General features: G+C 29.8%; 1 protein-coding gene across 1 annotated transcript in view; it reads left to right on the top strand.

Moving 5' to 3' along the window:
* The first annotated feature begins 963 nt into the window (after window positions 1-963).
* The window catches only part of LOC134710164 (homeobox protein SIX1-like), a 33,781-nt gene continuing 20,029 nt past the window's right edge, over window positions 964-14,715 (top strand). The window contains exon 1 of the mRNA XM_063570382.1: window positions 964-1,286. Within this exon, the coding sequence (XP_063426452.1) occupies window positions 1,247-1,286 (40 nt within the window). The 5' untranslated portion in view covers window positions 964-1,246. The remainder of the gene's footprint in view (window positions 1,287-14,715) is intronic.

The following is a 14,715-nucleotide window of genomic DNA, read 5'->3' as shown; positions in this document are numbered from 1 at the left end:
CCGTACGGAAATCGGAATAATTCTAAAGTTGTCATGCTAGCATGAAAATACATACAATAGAGTGCTTTCTCTCTGTCTCAATTCATTGCTATGTTTTTTTATTATCAAAATCATTATTTTCATTATTATTAAATGTCATTTTAACGCTTCAGTTATTAAATCTATTGTAAAATTTAAGTTGAAATAGATCAGGTTAAATTTAAATTTGACTTGTCAAATGGCTTCCACCAAATAACAAACAAACCACATAGATGGGTTTAATTGTTGGTTCATTTAAAGGTAAAGTTTTTATAGTGATTGCCATTGTTATAGGTCTAGTGTTTTAATTTGAACTCCGTGAGGTTTCACCTGACCTTAAAATACTGGTCCACTTTTAAATCGTTTGATAGTGGAAACCTAACACTATCTTGTACAATCAAGAAAAACTATCAGATGGTCATCATTTTAAACTGTTAAATAATAATAATGCATTACCTTCTTAAAATAGCCTTATCAGATGAGAGAGAAGTTTTGACAGGAACTATTCATATTTTTTTTAGGTAAGAATAACACGTTATCCTGATTTGTCTTGTAATTTTTCTTCTTTTATTTTTAAAAAGTAATAATCGAAGTGTATTAGTCTCTTGTAGAAGTTCCATTACACTAAATTATTTATTTCGTTTGTATAATCATCATGTTTCTTGTTCTGTGGCATCTCATAATTTGATGTTCATTCTGTATAATATATATGCTTCTTAAATTTCCAATATGAAGTGAATCCAGGTCCATAGAGGGATCTGTTCCAGTTAATAAACTACTTGGAATTACTCGGAAACTAAAGGAAATTAGAGGTGTCATATGATATGTCTTTCTAACGTTACAGCATCACAAACAAATTATCCAAGAACCAACCGACGTCTGCATCCCTCTAGGAGTATCGCTGTCAATCATTTAATTCAGGACTATCGGAATCTGTCCGGAGTTAGATCCTTCATCAGTGACCGGCCATTTAATTGTCACCGGGTCCGTTGTTTATATCGTTGCTGCCAATGGTTAAACACCTCTCGATCAGCAGTTCTTTTTATGGCTCAATAACTTCTGTAACACTTGTGTATGAAAACAAAGCGGTAAAGTTTGGGGGTGGGGCTTGTTAATAGATAAGAAATACAGAACTGTAACTAAACATAAATATTTTTAAGCATAGAACATAAAAGCGTTTACCTGAGTGACTACTCTACTACTATCGGATTGCAGTAGTACAGACAGGATGCATTCTCAGGCAGTCATGGACCCTTATCATTACTCAGGTGAGTACTATCACCATTATTTGTATAGTAATTGCTACCAACTTTGTTTACACTTTTTGACATATGTTTGTGAAATGTTAGCTTTTACATTGACTTTTAGTGTGGAAATCGTGTGCGTGCTAAACGTTTTAAAATGTAAGGTGTTTTCATAAAAATTTAAGCTTAGTAGTGAATAATTTAAGAGAAGTATTTAAAAAAGACGAAGATGGGAAAAAATAAAGCACGCGAAAAGCAATTTTATTTAAAACGTCTTTGTTCTGGTGATGTTGAGTGGATGCAACATAAATGAAGCAAACGGAGTCATAAATGTCTACAAACTGAGCAGTGCCAGTTGTAATTAATATGTCGCTATAATAACAGTGATCAGTTCCGATCTGCGAATTTTGTATAATTGTCAACCATTTAGTTTAAATATTGTTATTACAATTGTGAAATACAGCATGGAGGTCAGAAAAATATTCATTTTCATATCGTATTTTTCTTCTATTAAATTTGTAATGAAATATATGTTTTTTTGTTGTTTTTTTTTTATCTTTTTCTATTTCTGTCTCAATCGTTCTTTTTTAAATTGTAAACTAAATTGATCAAATTTAATAAGATTAGTTCGTAAGTATCTAAGAAAACAAAACAGACTGGCAGATTTTAAAATGTATAAATAGAAAAAGTTACAAAATGAAATGTAATAAAATGTTGTGTTCCACAGTAACTTCCCCATTCAAGAAAAATATTGTCCCACGACAAAAAAAGTAAACACGGAATAAAACTTTCAAGAATAACAAATGGTCATCAAAATGAATTTTGACATTAAAAAATCATATGCTAGTTTTTGAAGAAATATTATGTTTTTTTATTAATAGTGTAATGCGATTTACCTAAATTGTTTTACTATATTTTTACTATTTTAAAGTTAAATCTTATGTTTGCATAATATGAAATAATCTAAACAACACCGTAAAAATGTGAAATCTTGATAAAAACAATAAATACAAATTCAGCGTTAAATCATTGAAATAGAATAAAAATAAAATACGGTTTTAATATCTACATGAAGTCTCTTTGATGCACATATAGACTGGAAGTATTAATTATAGCAAAGCATATTATGTTTGTTGAATATTTATCAAGAAACAATATTTGTTTAGAATAGTCGTGTATAATGAAAGAAAAAATATTCTCCTGTTAAATACAGTCTGTTCATTGTGTTGAAAATAAATTCTCACGAAACCATAACTGTTAATCGAATTATAAAAATGTTTACAAGAAATTAACAACCCCTAAACGAAAAGACACAGAAATGGACGACTTAACCCCAATTACTCAACATATTTGATTCTAACCAAACCGACAAACCTCTTTTAAAACACAATTATTTTTTTCTTCTTTATCTCTGATCAGTTTTATTGACTTAGTGCAATTGTATATTTTTCTTTGTCGTTTATCAATTGGCATTTAGCTTTATTTATTTTGATATCAATCTCAATTTAACGAGACAAATAAATACATGATACCAAGCTGATTATTATCTACTAACCCTACATATTTGGGGAGGATTAATTATTTTTCGAGTATTCAAATGTACAGATTGTTTATCAGTTTTGTAAAATTATAGCAAAATTTATGTATGTTTCATTTAAAGATAAATACCAGATACGATATAGATTTTGTGTATTGCCATTAAAACACACTATCAAATTATTCTACTGGACAAATTTTATACAAGATTGGCAAAATTATACCGTAGGCCAGCTTAACAGGGTATGATTGTTGTGTTATAATGTAATAAAACTCTCCATAATTCATACGGTAATGGCCACAAATTATATATTATGTTCGTTACAATTTTTCAAATCAAACCAAATAAAAGTCTCAATTTTCACAAATTGCAGCTATGTTTCATATCTATTGCTGTATATCCTAAAAAAAGTGGACCAGTTAGTTATACAGAAGTTGATTGTAGTTTTATTGTTTTATTTCCTTGTACATTGTCAATTATTTTACAAACAGGAAATATTTGCATCAAGTTGTACTATACTCTCTCCCACTTTTTTTCAATGGTTTAAGTTTAACTTTTAATAATGTCGCCGACTTGAAAACATTTTCAAAACTATATAAACTACATTTTTTTGTGAAATATAAACACATACAGAAATGAAATTTGAAAGTTTGACATGTTTTGTTTTCAAATCATTTTTTTTTTGTAGTAAACATTTGATACATTTATTGTCTCCTAATCGTTGTTTTTGGATTCAGCGCCATCAGGAACGCTCAAACTTAAACGCTAAAAGGACGGATAGGGATGATTTGACAAAAAAAAACCACATAAACAAGGCATGAAGAACAATACAAAACTGTTATGTTTAAAGAAAAATGAGAAATAAGAAAAATACTGAACTGGAAATTCCAAACGAATAGTCCCTAATCAAATGGCAAATTCAAAACCTCAACACACACCAAACGAACGAACAACTGTCATATTCCTGTCTTAGTATAATCATTCGGAATAGTTTACCCCTTTTCGTGTTTTTTAGAACTTGTAACTAGTTTCCTATAAACATAATAGTACTATAGCTCTTTTCAGAAAAAAGTAAACTTCTAGTTCTAAATTCATAGTTAGTATTAATGAATTATTCATGATTTTCCACTAAAGATGTTTTGTGAAACTAGGTTTTTTGATAATCAAATGACAACAACTATTCATTCATTAGTTAATTGTTCAGTTACTGCAACAGACTTAAATAAAGTATTTTGTTTTTATTTTAAGTTGGACTTTGATAAGATCTTTTATAAATTTCAATGGAAAAATATAATTATTATACACATTTGAAAGATAATTCTATAATCCATGTAATCCATTTCAAGACAAATGGTGTTAGCTTAAATATTAAAAAGATGTTAATCCTTTCAATCGTTAGCTCATTCGCTGTTCAAAGCTGCTTCATTGATTTAAATGGAACATTAAATTTAATATGAAAATTACAAAATCATCAAAAAAAATAATGTATAAATTTATAATAATGGTAATTGATTTACTCTGTAAATTTGTTGAAGATTGCGATGATCTTGTGTCTAATGTTACTGAAAAAAATGTCTCCGCTGAACCAAATTAGCTTTGCATGACAATCATGTATTTTTAACATCATGCTTGCTTTAGCAAGTATCTATTGGTTACAAAGTATTTATATGCAGAGAATCGACAGGGACAGATAAGGTTAAAATAAAACTTTTATAAATTTGTTGAACTTGTGGACCATTAAGTATGGGTATTGGTGTCAAGTATTTTTATGAAAAGAGTATGAAGGAACATACGAATGCTTCTATAAACTATTTAAACTTTTCGACCATTTGGTATGTTCAAAAGAAGATGTCAAGGGTAACTTTTGAACACCGGTATATGACTGTAGGCTTTATACGTCATTGAAACGGCAACAAAACGACACAAATAGAACGTTAAGTCCATGACTAGCTCCTCGTGTATAGTGTATTCCTTGTTTCTTTCTGTGAAAAAAAAACCCACACTTTCCATTTCTGTATTGTCTTTTATGTTCCCATTTCTAGTTCCTGATTTGATAAAGTTGGTTTGAAAACTTCTAGAAGCTATCAAAATATTATGGCCTGTAGCGTGCACTATTTTTTACATATTACAAACAAGATTTATATTCTTTTATAAGAGTGAGTGCCTCAGCCTTTTTGTTACATTCTCTTTGTAAGGTCTATATTTTTTTAAACGCAAAAGAAACTGTTGTTATTTTTTTCAAAACGTCTTTTCGATACCATAGTCTAAAAGTCTTCAAAGTTATTTTTTACCGTTGACAATTTTATTTATTCACATAAGAACGTCTCTCCTTTATCGATATAAACTGAGGGGATTTGGAGTATACTTTCAAGTAATAAGAGAAAAGAAATCATATTTATAGGACCTTTTTTTCGAAGTTTCTTTTCTTGCAGATTTGTTGATCAAATAATTATTGGATACAAATGGAATACGAAAAACAAAAAAAAATTATACAGATTTTATATGATAAAATAAAATTATAAGATGTGGTATGATTGTCAATGAGGCCAATGACAACTACACACAAGAGACCCAAATAACTTTAATTTTAGCAAGGCAAATAAAACATGCTTTTATTTTTCTACATATTTGAGGGAAAAATTAAAAAACGCATTTTCTTGTTGACTAAATGGAAACCGAAGTTAATTGTCAGGTCTGAATTGTTTAAATGAGGAAACAAAGTAGAAACGTACACATTTGTGATTTAAAGTTGATTTAATGTCTTTTTATTATTATTATTTATTTATTTCAACTATTCTGTTTTGTAGTGACTATTTTGATATGCTGCATATTTTTTCACAACATATTTGATAAAGATTTCCTTTCAAAGGGGTAATGTTTAATTTATGATTTAAACATCTGAAAGAATATATATTAAGTCCTATTCATTTTCATTTTAGTTTTTTTTTATATCAAGTATGTGTTATCAAAATAAATTTGTATTTGAACCTTTTTGTATCGTTCGTTTAATACTAGTCTGGGATGATAATTGTGTCATAAAAGCTATTTCCATTTAATTGTTACCTTTCACCGAGATTGGTGAAATGCATTATAATATTAACTTTGATTATTTGCAAATCTAAACGAAAAATAGCCCGTGGGCGATTTGTCGTGTGATTTTCTGAGTTTGTGGTGTTCGGAATCTTTTTTATGTTTAAATTCAAAATAATATTTTATTTTATTTCCAACTAACTTAATTTCTTAAACAGTTTCAAATGTTCACTTAAAGAACAACAAACTGCAAGAATCTTGAATTATAAATTCATCAAAAGCCGTTTTTAAAAGTGATTTAGTTGGGTTTTCTGACACTAAAATTGAATAGTAGAAATGATATGTTTTCTCGTTCTACATTATGTTCACCGGGTGAATAATTTAACAGCTGAGAAATACTTATTTATCTTAATAAGACGTAAAGATATCTATAATTTCATTTACTTAAATAGAAAAATTAAACTGTAACGTATGATGAATGACTGTGGTCCTCAGATCAAAGCCCAAACGATCCGGTCTCGTCTTTGATTGACAGCAAAAAGGATTAGGTTCCAAAAACTAACCATACATTGCTTTTTTCAATGTTTCTTTTCTTGATGTTAGGAAAATTGAGGACAAAATAATTATGGGATAAAATGTTGTAGATAATACAACACTTTGACAGATTTTGTATGATAAGGCGATTCATTCGCTTTTTTCTGGCCCTGGTTTTGTTGATTTTTTAAGCTATTGACGGTCCTAATAGCTTTAGTCATTTATCAAATCACGTTGTTGACAAAATAATAATTATCAATAAGGTTAGTATCAAAGGGTTTCTGTCACTAATTCATACCGTATATTGTTACTATCAATTCATGTTTTACAAACAATTCACAAGTACACCTTTACGTCGGGAGCCGCTTGTTGACAATGAAAATACACAAAATAAACATCAGCTATCTAAGTGCCTATTGAAACCTTATAGTCTTATAATATTTCTCTTTTTTTCTATTTCTGTTTAATACCGACACGTTATTTATTTAATATTGAACGCAATAGGTAGGTGATTTAAAACAGTTAAATTTACACAAGAAACGACTTTTTTCTGATCATTCGACAGACTGTCAATACATAGGTAAAACCTTTTAAATTGTAGACATTTATCTAGTAAATCATAATTGAATTTCGTCCCATCCATCCGCGATTTTTCAAACCAATATTGATATCGCTGTACGTATCGAATGCAGGACTCGGCGCGTGCTGTTTGACTTCAAAGACCAGTCAGTCTTTTTATCGGTAAAATCAAGGTAATTATCCCTGAATATTCATTATTTAGGAAGGTTTAGGAAATGTTTAATTTTTTATCATTCTATAACATTATTATGACCCTTTCACTAAAGCCATATAGTTTTGATAAGTCAGGCCACCCATGTTGGTAATGTATCTAAAAGAACAACTCGGCGTCTCAGGGACTTCAGTTACATATTTAACTGGAATACATTTGGAATCGCAGCGTGAACAGCAAACATTGATGAAGCGTATGATACAGTAACTAAACTTCAGTAATTCTCTACTTATGTTTTAATGTTTTTTCTCATTAAGTCGTCGTAATCAGCGTCGTTGGAGGTGGGGATATGTCGAGTACATCGTTTTCTTATGATTTATTTATTTTTTATTTAAATATTTCATATAAATTCATATCGTGAATCTAGATGGTTTTAACAATAGACTTTCAATTGATTTTTTACACACATTTGATATAGATGTGTTATGTTTATGCTTTGGACACGATATATTGATACTTACAAAGCTATATATTTTATTGAATATGTCTATTTGTACAGAATAAGGATGTTGATGAGAGTATATATGATAAAGCTTAACGTTTTAATGAGTAGAATATCATAAACAATTGCTTTAATTTATTTTCTCGTTTAATGATTGTAAGTAGGAGATAAAAGAAATAATTAAATATTTAATTTCACGTAAACTAGTTCTTACGCCTGTTTATTTTGAATAATGTATGTTGTAGAAAGTATGGAGCCAAATTATATTGATGAAATGAATGAAATTTCTTATAGTTCACCATTTATTGAAGAACTTCTTACAATTGCAAATAAGAAGGGCAAACATAAATGATTCCTCATTTGACATTAATTTTGTTTACCATCTATTAAAAGATAATAAGTACCTGAGCATTAAGAATGATGTGAACAGAAATAAAGACACATTTACGTGGCCTTGAATTCCGTTCAGTACGCGTACGGAAAAAAGTAAAATAACAAAAATGATACCGAACTCCGAGGAAAATTCTAAGCAAATGGCAAAATCAAAAAGGCCAGTTTCAAGAGGTTCTTAAATCTTTACAAAATTTACCCAATGGTCCCGGGTGTACCAGATGGAGACAACAAACATTTGTGGTGTTTTCAGGAAAAGGTTTGAGGGTATCAACAGCCCAGTTGTCAGCAGTTTGGTGTTGACATGAATATCAATTATTTGGTCTGTTTTTAATATATAAATTTCCTGTCTACACAATTATGAATTTTTCGAAATACTAAGGATTTTCTTATCCCAGGCATACATTACCTTAGCCGTATTTGGCACAACTAATTGGAATTTTGGGTTCTCAATGCTCTTCATCTTTCTACTTGTATGTCTTTACTATTTTGATCTGAGCGTCACTGATTAGTCTTATTAAGACGAAACGCGTTTTTGCCGTATTAAAGTATAAGCCTGGTACATTTGATAACTATTCGTAACGTTTATTAAACAGATAGAAGATACCAAGGGACGTTCAAAACTCGAAAGTCGAAGAAAAACAGAAAATGCCTTGGAAAAACATGACGGCGAAATAAAACACAAGACCTCAAAATAATACATAGAGAACAACCAAAGACTAAGCATCGTCAAACCCACCAATAATAACTTACACGTTAAGTTTTACTTCATTCACTGAAGTAAATTTTCCGTTTCTGTCTGTTGATTCGTTAAATCAATTGTACATTACTATCGTGTCAATTTGCTCAAATGTTCAACAGTGTCAGCTGAAATCAGAAAATAAATTCCATGGATTGATTTAACAAGCATATATATTGTATTATATATATATATATATATTATATTAATCTTGATCAGCTATTTTTTCTATCGTTATTCAAAAAATAAAAATGCGTCTACAGTGGTTATCAAAAACATATTTCGATTTGCAAATCCGAGGAAAATTCAAAATGGATAGTCCCTATAAACAAATTGCAAAATAAAAGCTCAAAAACGTCAATCGAATGGCCAACAACTGTCATATTCCTGACTTGGTACAGGCAATCTCAAATGTAGAAAATCGGGCATTAAATCTGGTTTGTTTATAGCGCTAAGCCTCTTACTTTTATGACAGTCGCATCAAATTTCATTATATGTATAACGATGCGCTAACAAAACAGACATGATAGGTAAAATTGTCAAAATAGGGAAAACAGATTTCAACAATATGCTTCACTCGACCTTTTCTTGGAGGGAAAACAAAAGTTGATTGTCAAAACATATTCTAATGAATGAATACGAAATCAGAAATGTCCATGCAAATAACTTCATGATAACTATTAGGGTCCATGATGTATATAAATTCATTCGAATATTGTATAAAACATTTGTCGAGGCATTGCTGAAGAACTTCTACCAGCTGCTCATTTCAATATATATACATAGTATCTTATTTTATTTATTTGTATATTTAATTCTGTGCAAGTATCTTTTTGGACTGGGATCATATTTACACCAAAACTAGTTTGCTAAAGTAGGTTTTTATTGTTATTAAATCGTAGGTTGAATTACGACATTGCGCAGTTATATAAATAATAATTTAATAAATATGCACATATATAGATAAACAACAAAAAATATTTTCCAATATTCTTTTTCACGTGATGCACAACATAATTTACTTCTAGAGATATATTTCAGCATCCGCGCGAATCTAATAAGAAAGCTTAAATGCCATAAAAATAAAATTTGTCATATTTCTCCGTTCGATTTGAAATTTGATACATTGCATATCTGCCATATTCGCTGATTTGTTTCATTAAAGGAAACAAATAAAATAAAGTTTAACAATGCAAAAAGCAGCAGATGCACATTTAACTAGTCGTCATTAACGTCGAAACAGATGTCTATGGAAAACGATATGTTCGATTGTCATTTGATCGTCGATAAAGGAAGAGAGCTTTCGAAAAGGTATTATCTGCAAACTATACAGGCGCCAACAAGAAAATTTTAGAAAACTTAGGTGTATAGCAAAAACATGATAAATATAACAGGCATCCCAAAAAGGATGAAGCGGAAAGTTTGTCTCCATATCTATTGATGAGGAATATTCATGTTGAATATAGAGAATACTGTTGCTTTCATTTGCATGGTTGTTCAATTTTTCGTTATAATATTCCGCCAAGACTAGGAATTTTAGACTATTTTTGGTTATATTTTTCAATAGGCCTTGCTATTTAGCAGACTACTTATATAACCAATATAAACAACATGACGACTTGAATCAATGTTACACAATTAAAACATGCTACAGTATTTACAATCTACAGTTGTTGGGGAAAAACGAAATTAAAGAAGAGTTTTTTATGTTAAGTCGGAGAGTACATTGTTTCAGTTTAATCTTCTGTACAATGTTGCTGTCTTTCCTCTGGTTAACGCGGTTTCTCAATCGATTTATGAATTTCGAACAGCGGTATACTACTGTTGCCTTTATTTCTCTCCTTGTTATAATTTTTGTTTCTTAAAACTTAAATCAACGTCACTGTTGTTTTCTATTCTTGCATATTTCATAAATTGTGGAATGTTGCTTTCAATGTTTTGATATAGTTAATCTTATAAAAATACACATGTACATCAATGATTTCTCAAAAAAAAGTGTTCGAAAAAAAATTTATGCAACATCTAAAATTAAAATTCAATAATTCTTATATCATTTGCATATCTATAAATACTTGAATTGGATTGGTCAAGTAGAATTTTTCTCTTGGTTTACACTTCGATAAACATGCATATTTCTGAAACTACTTTTGTAATCTATTCATGCGCGATACACATTCTTGCCGGGATAGTGGGATTTTCAGCAAGTTGAGATTATAAAACAATTGCATAACAGTTGTTTATATTCTAATGCATATATAACACAAAAAAAAAAGAAATAAAATAAATGCACTAAAGCTTCGAAAATGTATAAAAATAAAATTTAAATAAAATTCCGGGAAATTTCACGAATGATTTGGCGAATTAACGTCATGGCAAAACACGACGTCATACGATTGAAAACTTTCAAACGGAAGATTATTTCGTTACTTGTACGCGTCAAATTCGGATAGTATCTAATTAAAATGAAGTTTTTGAGGTAGGTGCTAGTTCATTTTAGATTCTGTTGCATTTATCGAACATTTAAGTTTTTTAGAAAGTCAAGATGGCGGTGTACTCCTTAGTTACGACATGCCATTGTGCTTCTGATGGTACATATAGTAGCCATCAAAGTAATAATGTAAATTAATAATCGCGTATGTTTAGCTGAAGAATTATAAGGATTAAACACATTTTTTCTAGAGGTTATTGATGTGTAGACCGGGTCTCTAACTCACAAACTTGACATAAAAGTCTTCGGACTTTTATTCAGTTTGTGAGTTAACCGCCCCGGTTAACACATCAATAACCTCTAGAAAAAATGTGTTTAATCCTATAATATCTCAAGAAAATTGTTGCTTTCAACAATATATGCAAAGTCCAAACATAATCAGAAAAAAAAACTTATTATATTTATCTTTGGTGATAAAGCATCATTAAAGTTAGATAGTTAAAGTTGTCTCTCCATCTTTTTTCTTTTATCCATGGTATCATTTGTCTATAAATTCCTGATTTCTTTTTGATTTCAATGCTTTTGCAACAGGGTTTACCTAGTGCAGACCGAACCTCAAGTATAAATACTAACCGTAAAAAATACATATCTCAAGATATAAATAAATGAAAAGAACTTTAACAGTTCAAACCTCATATGTATCATTTCAATAATGAAAACATAGCATCGTTTCTTAAAAAGGAAAACCAAAAACAATTTCTATGATTTTTAAAGATTCTCATATAATTGCTAGATTTTCATGATATTGATGAATGTTTTCATTATAGCAAATTTCTCTTCGAAATTACATTTTAGAAATTGTGAAAAAAGTTTCAGTCGTCCATCTTTATTTCATTTTTTTAATCACGACCGCTTTATGGTTAGAAATGGCAGTGTTAGAGTACACCAATTTTTTTTTTTTTTTATTATGTACCAACCTTTTGTATATCATTGCAAATTCATTAGCTCATTACAGATCGACAAATCTAGTTCTTGAATTTTCGTATATATTTAATTCAACAGTAAGTTTTTATGTAAAATAAGAAGGAAAAATGCAAAGGAGGAAATGAAATAACTTAAAGGTTAAACTCGTGCAGTTATCTGTAATAAAATTATTTAAGATTTCAATGGTGTTTTTAGACTCTCAGTATTCAACAGTTGAAACGCGTGGGTATATACACAATAACACTTTCGATTAATATACAGGTTATAAAAGAAATACATTATGATATAATTGCTGTTTGTTTAAAGAAACAAATTGTTGCGGTTCTCGTTGTTTGTATATATTATTTTTTTACCTGATTTTGGTTTTGGTTCCATCTAGTCATTTTCTTACCTGAATTTGGTTTCATCTAGTATTTTTTTTACATGATTTTGGTTCCATCTAGTAATTTTCTTTTCCATATTTTGTTATTCTGGTACGATTTTGGTCGAATAAAAAATTGTCTATTACAAAGATAATGAGTAGCATTAAATATCTCAAACATTTAATGATTAGCAAATATAAAACAACAGAGCTCCCCAAATTATTGAATTCTGTTTCGTTTAGAATATCTTTTTTTATTATTATATACATAACCGTTTTAATTCAGGAAAAATCATAAACAGTACGATTTTTTTCTGTACCGTTTGATTATTAAAAACAGTATTGGAGGGATTTTTATTAATGCCACCAACCTTCCGATAGATCAAACCTAACCATGTAGTGCCGATGAGAAAATTAGTATTCTTTCCTTCATTTAAACTACAATGTTTTGCAAACAAGCAATTTATGCATGATATGTTTGGGTAAACTCAAATGTGCTTTTCTTGATCTGGGGTAAAATGTATATTTGAAGCTTATTTCATTTTATATTGTTCCCCTTTTGTCTTAAATGACGTTTCAATCTTTTAAAGGATTTAGTGTAAGTTGATCGTAACTTAATTAAATTTTGATAGTCTCTGTTAATTTGTAACCGATCTTTTTAGACTACTAGGACTAAGAGGTTGACGTTGTGATATGAACATCTCTCTATTTATTCTGCGGTTGCTGTCAGGGATTCGGTCTCATGTACCCTATAACAAATTCACTTTACTGAGTTGTGTACGTATTGCAAATGTATGCCATTTTCTTTCTTGGATAAAAGAGGGACGAAAGATACCAAAGGGACAGTCAAACTCATAAATCTAAAATAAACTCCATGGCTAAAAGTAAAAAAGACAAACAGACAAACAACATAGAACGTTATTTTAAAGAATAGACCGTGTGTATGCGTGTTATAAATCCAGGTTCAAATGTTCAACAATATATTTTTTCTATATTTTCACACCTTTACTATGCAGCAATGACAGACTCCCCACGTTTTACTGCAAAGATGGTGTGTAGTCTGTCAAAAATGATAACCAGCAATTAAATTTATAATACCCGGTTTATGAGTCATTATTCAAATCAAGCTTTTCACCAAATTACCGCTAAATGACAGGTTAGAAAATAAAATAGAAATATGTAAATGAGTGTCAATTATGTGGCAGTGACAGTACGTACCATTGACGTCTACCTATCAATCAATATATCTTCAATAAAAATAATTGTATTCATTTTCGTATCTCTTTTCCGCCTGGTATATCGACGAAACTCAATAATGAAAAAACGTCCATATCAGAAAACCTTATACTTTGTACTACAAATATTGATCTGCAAATAAATGCACGCAAGATTTGGGTTTAAAGTTTATTAAGTTTTTTACCAGGCTTAGAAATCATTATTGACTTATCTGAGTTTCAATCGATATGATGTTTGACTTTCTTCGATTAGGACCACACAACTAGATATTTACTTATGTGTAATTCCATGTACGTTTGAATTGCTTTGTCCAGCAAACTGAGGCAAAGCGTTGCTACACCTGCACATTATAATTACAGTGTAATGTTTCAAACTCGTGGCTGCCCTGTCGGGTAATATAACCCAATATTATATAGCTTTAGTCACACAACTTCAGATGTTTTAATTATTGTTTCAATAAAAATGTTACTTCATTAGTGTTCGTCTGTAGGGTATAGAGTTTCATAAATACACATTAATTCATTTTCCCAAAAGCCTAAAGGAATCAAATTTCTTCTCCGGAATAATATGATTTCCATCTTTCAATTGGAAGCCAATGTGAAAATATATAATGTGTTTCTTTCTCACAACAGAGTGTCAATTATCAACCCGAACAAAGTAGAAAAAGCGTGACTAACTATTTTTCAGTGCGCCATTGCTTCACGCAGCTCTTGTTTCAGATGGTATATACTAATCTAAAGACTATATTACCAGAAAGAAACCAATACCATAAACTCAGAAATCATGCGTGATAAATTAGTCGGCATAAAAACGCATTACGTAAGATGAAATCCTTACAAAAACATTCTGGAGCTTATTTAGAATATCAATTTCTTTTCATAAACTGAAAATGATGCAGAAATGTAAAACATGAACAAAAAAAACAAGCTGTATCAAACAACAAGCAATTGTTAGCTACTTTGTGCTTGTGTGATATTTAATA

This window comes from Mytilus trossulus, chromosome 3 (genome assembly GCF_036588685.1).
Source record: "Mytilus trossulus isolate FHL-02 chromosome 3, PNRI_Mtr1.1.1.hap1, whole genome shotgun sequence".
NCBI classification, from domain to species: Eukaryota; Metazoa; Mollusca; class Bivalvia; order Mytilida; family Mytilidae; genus Mytilus; species Mytilus trossulus.
This window is presented reverse-complemented; position numbering and strand designations above follow the sequence as displayed.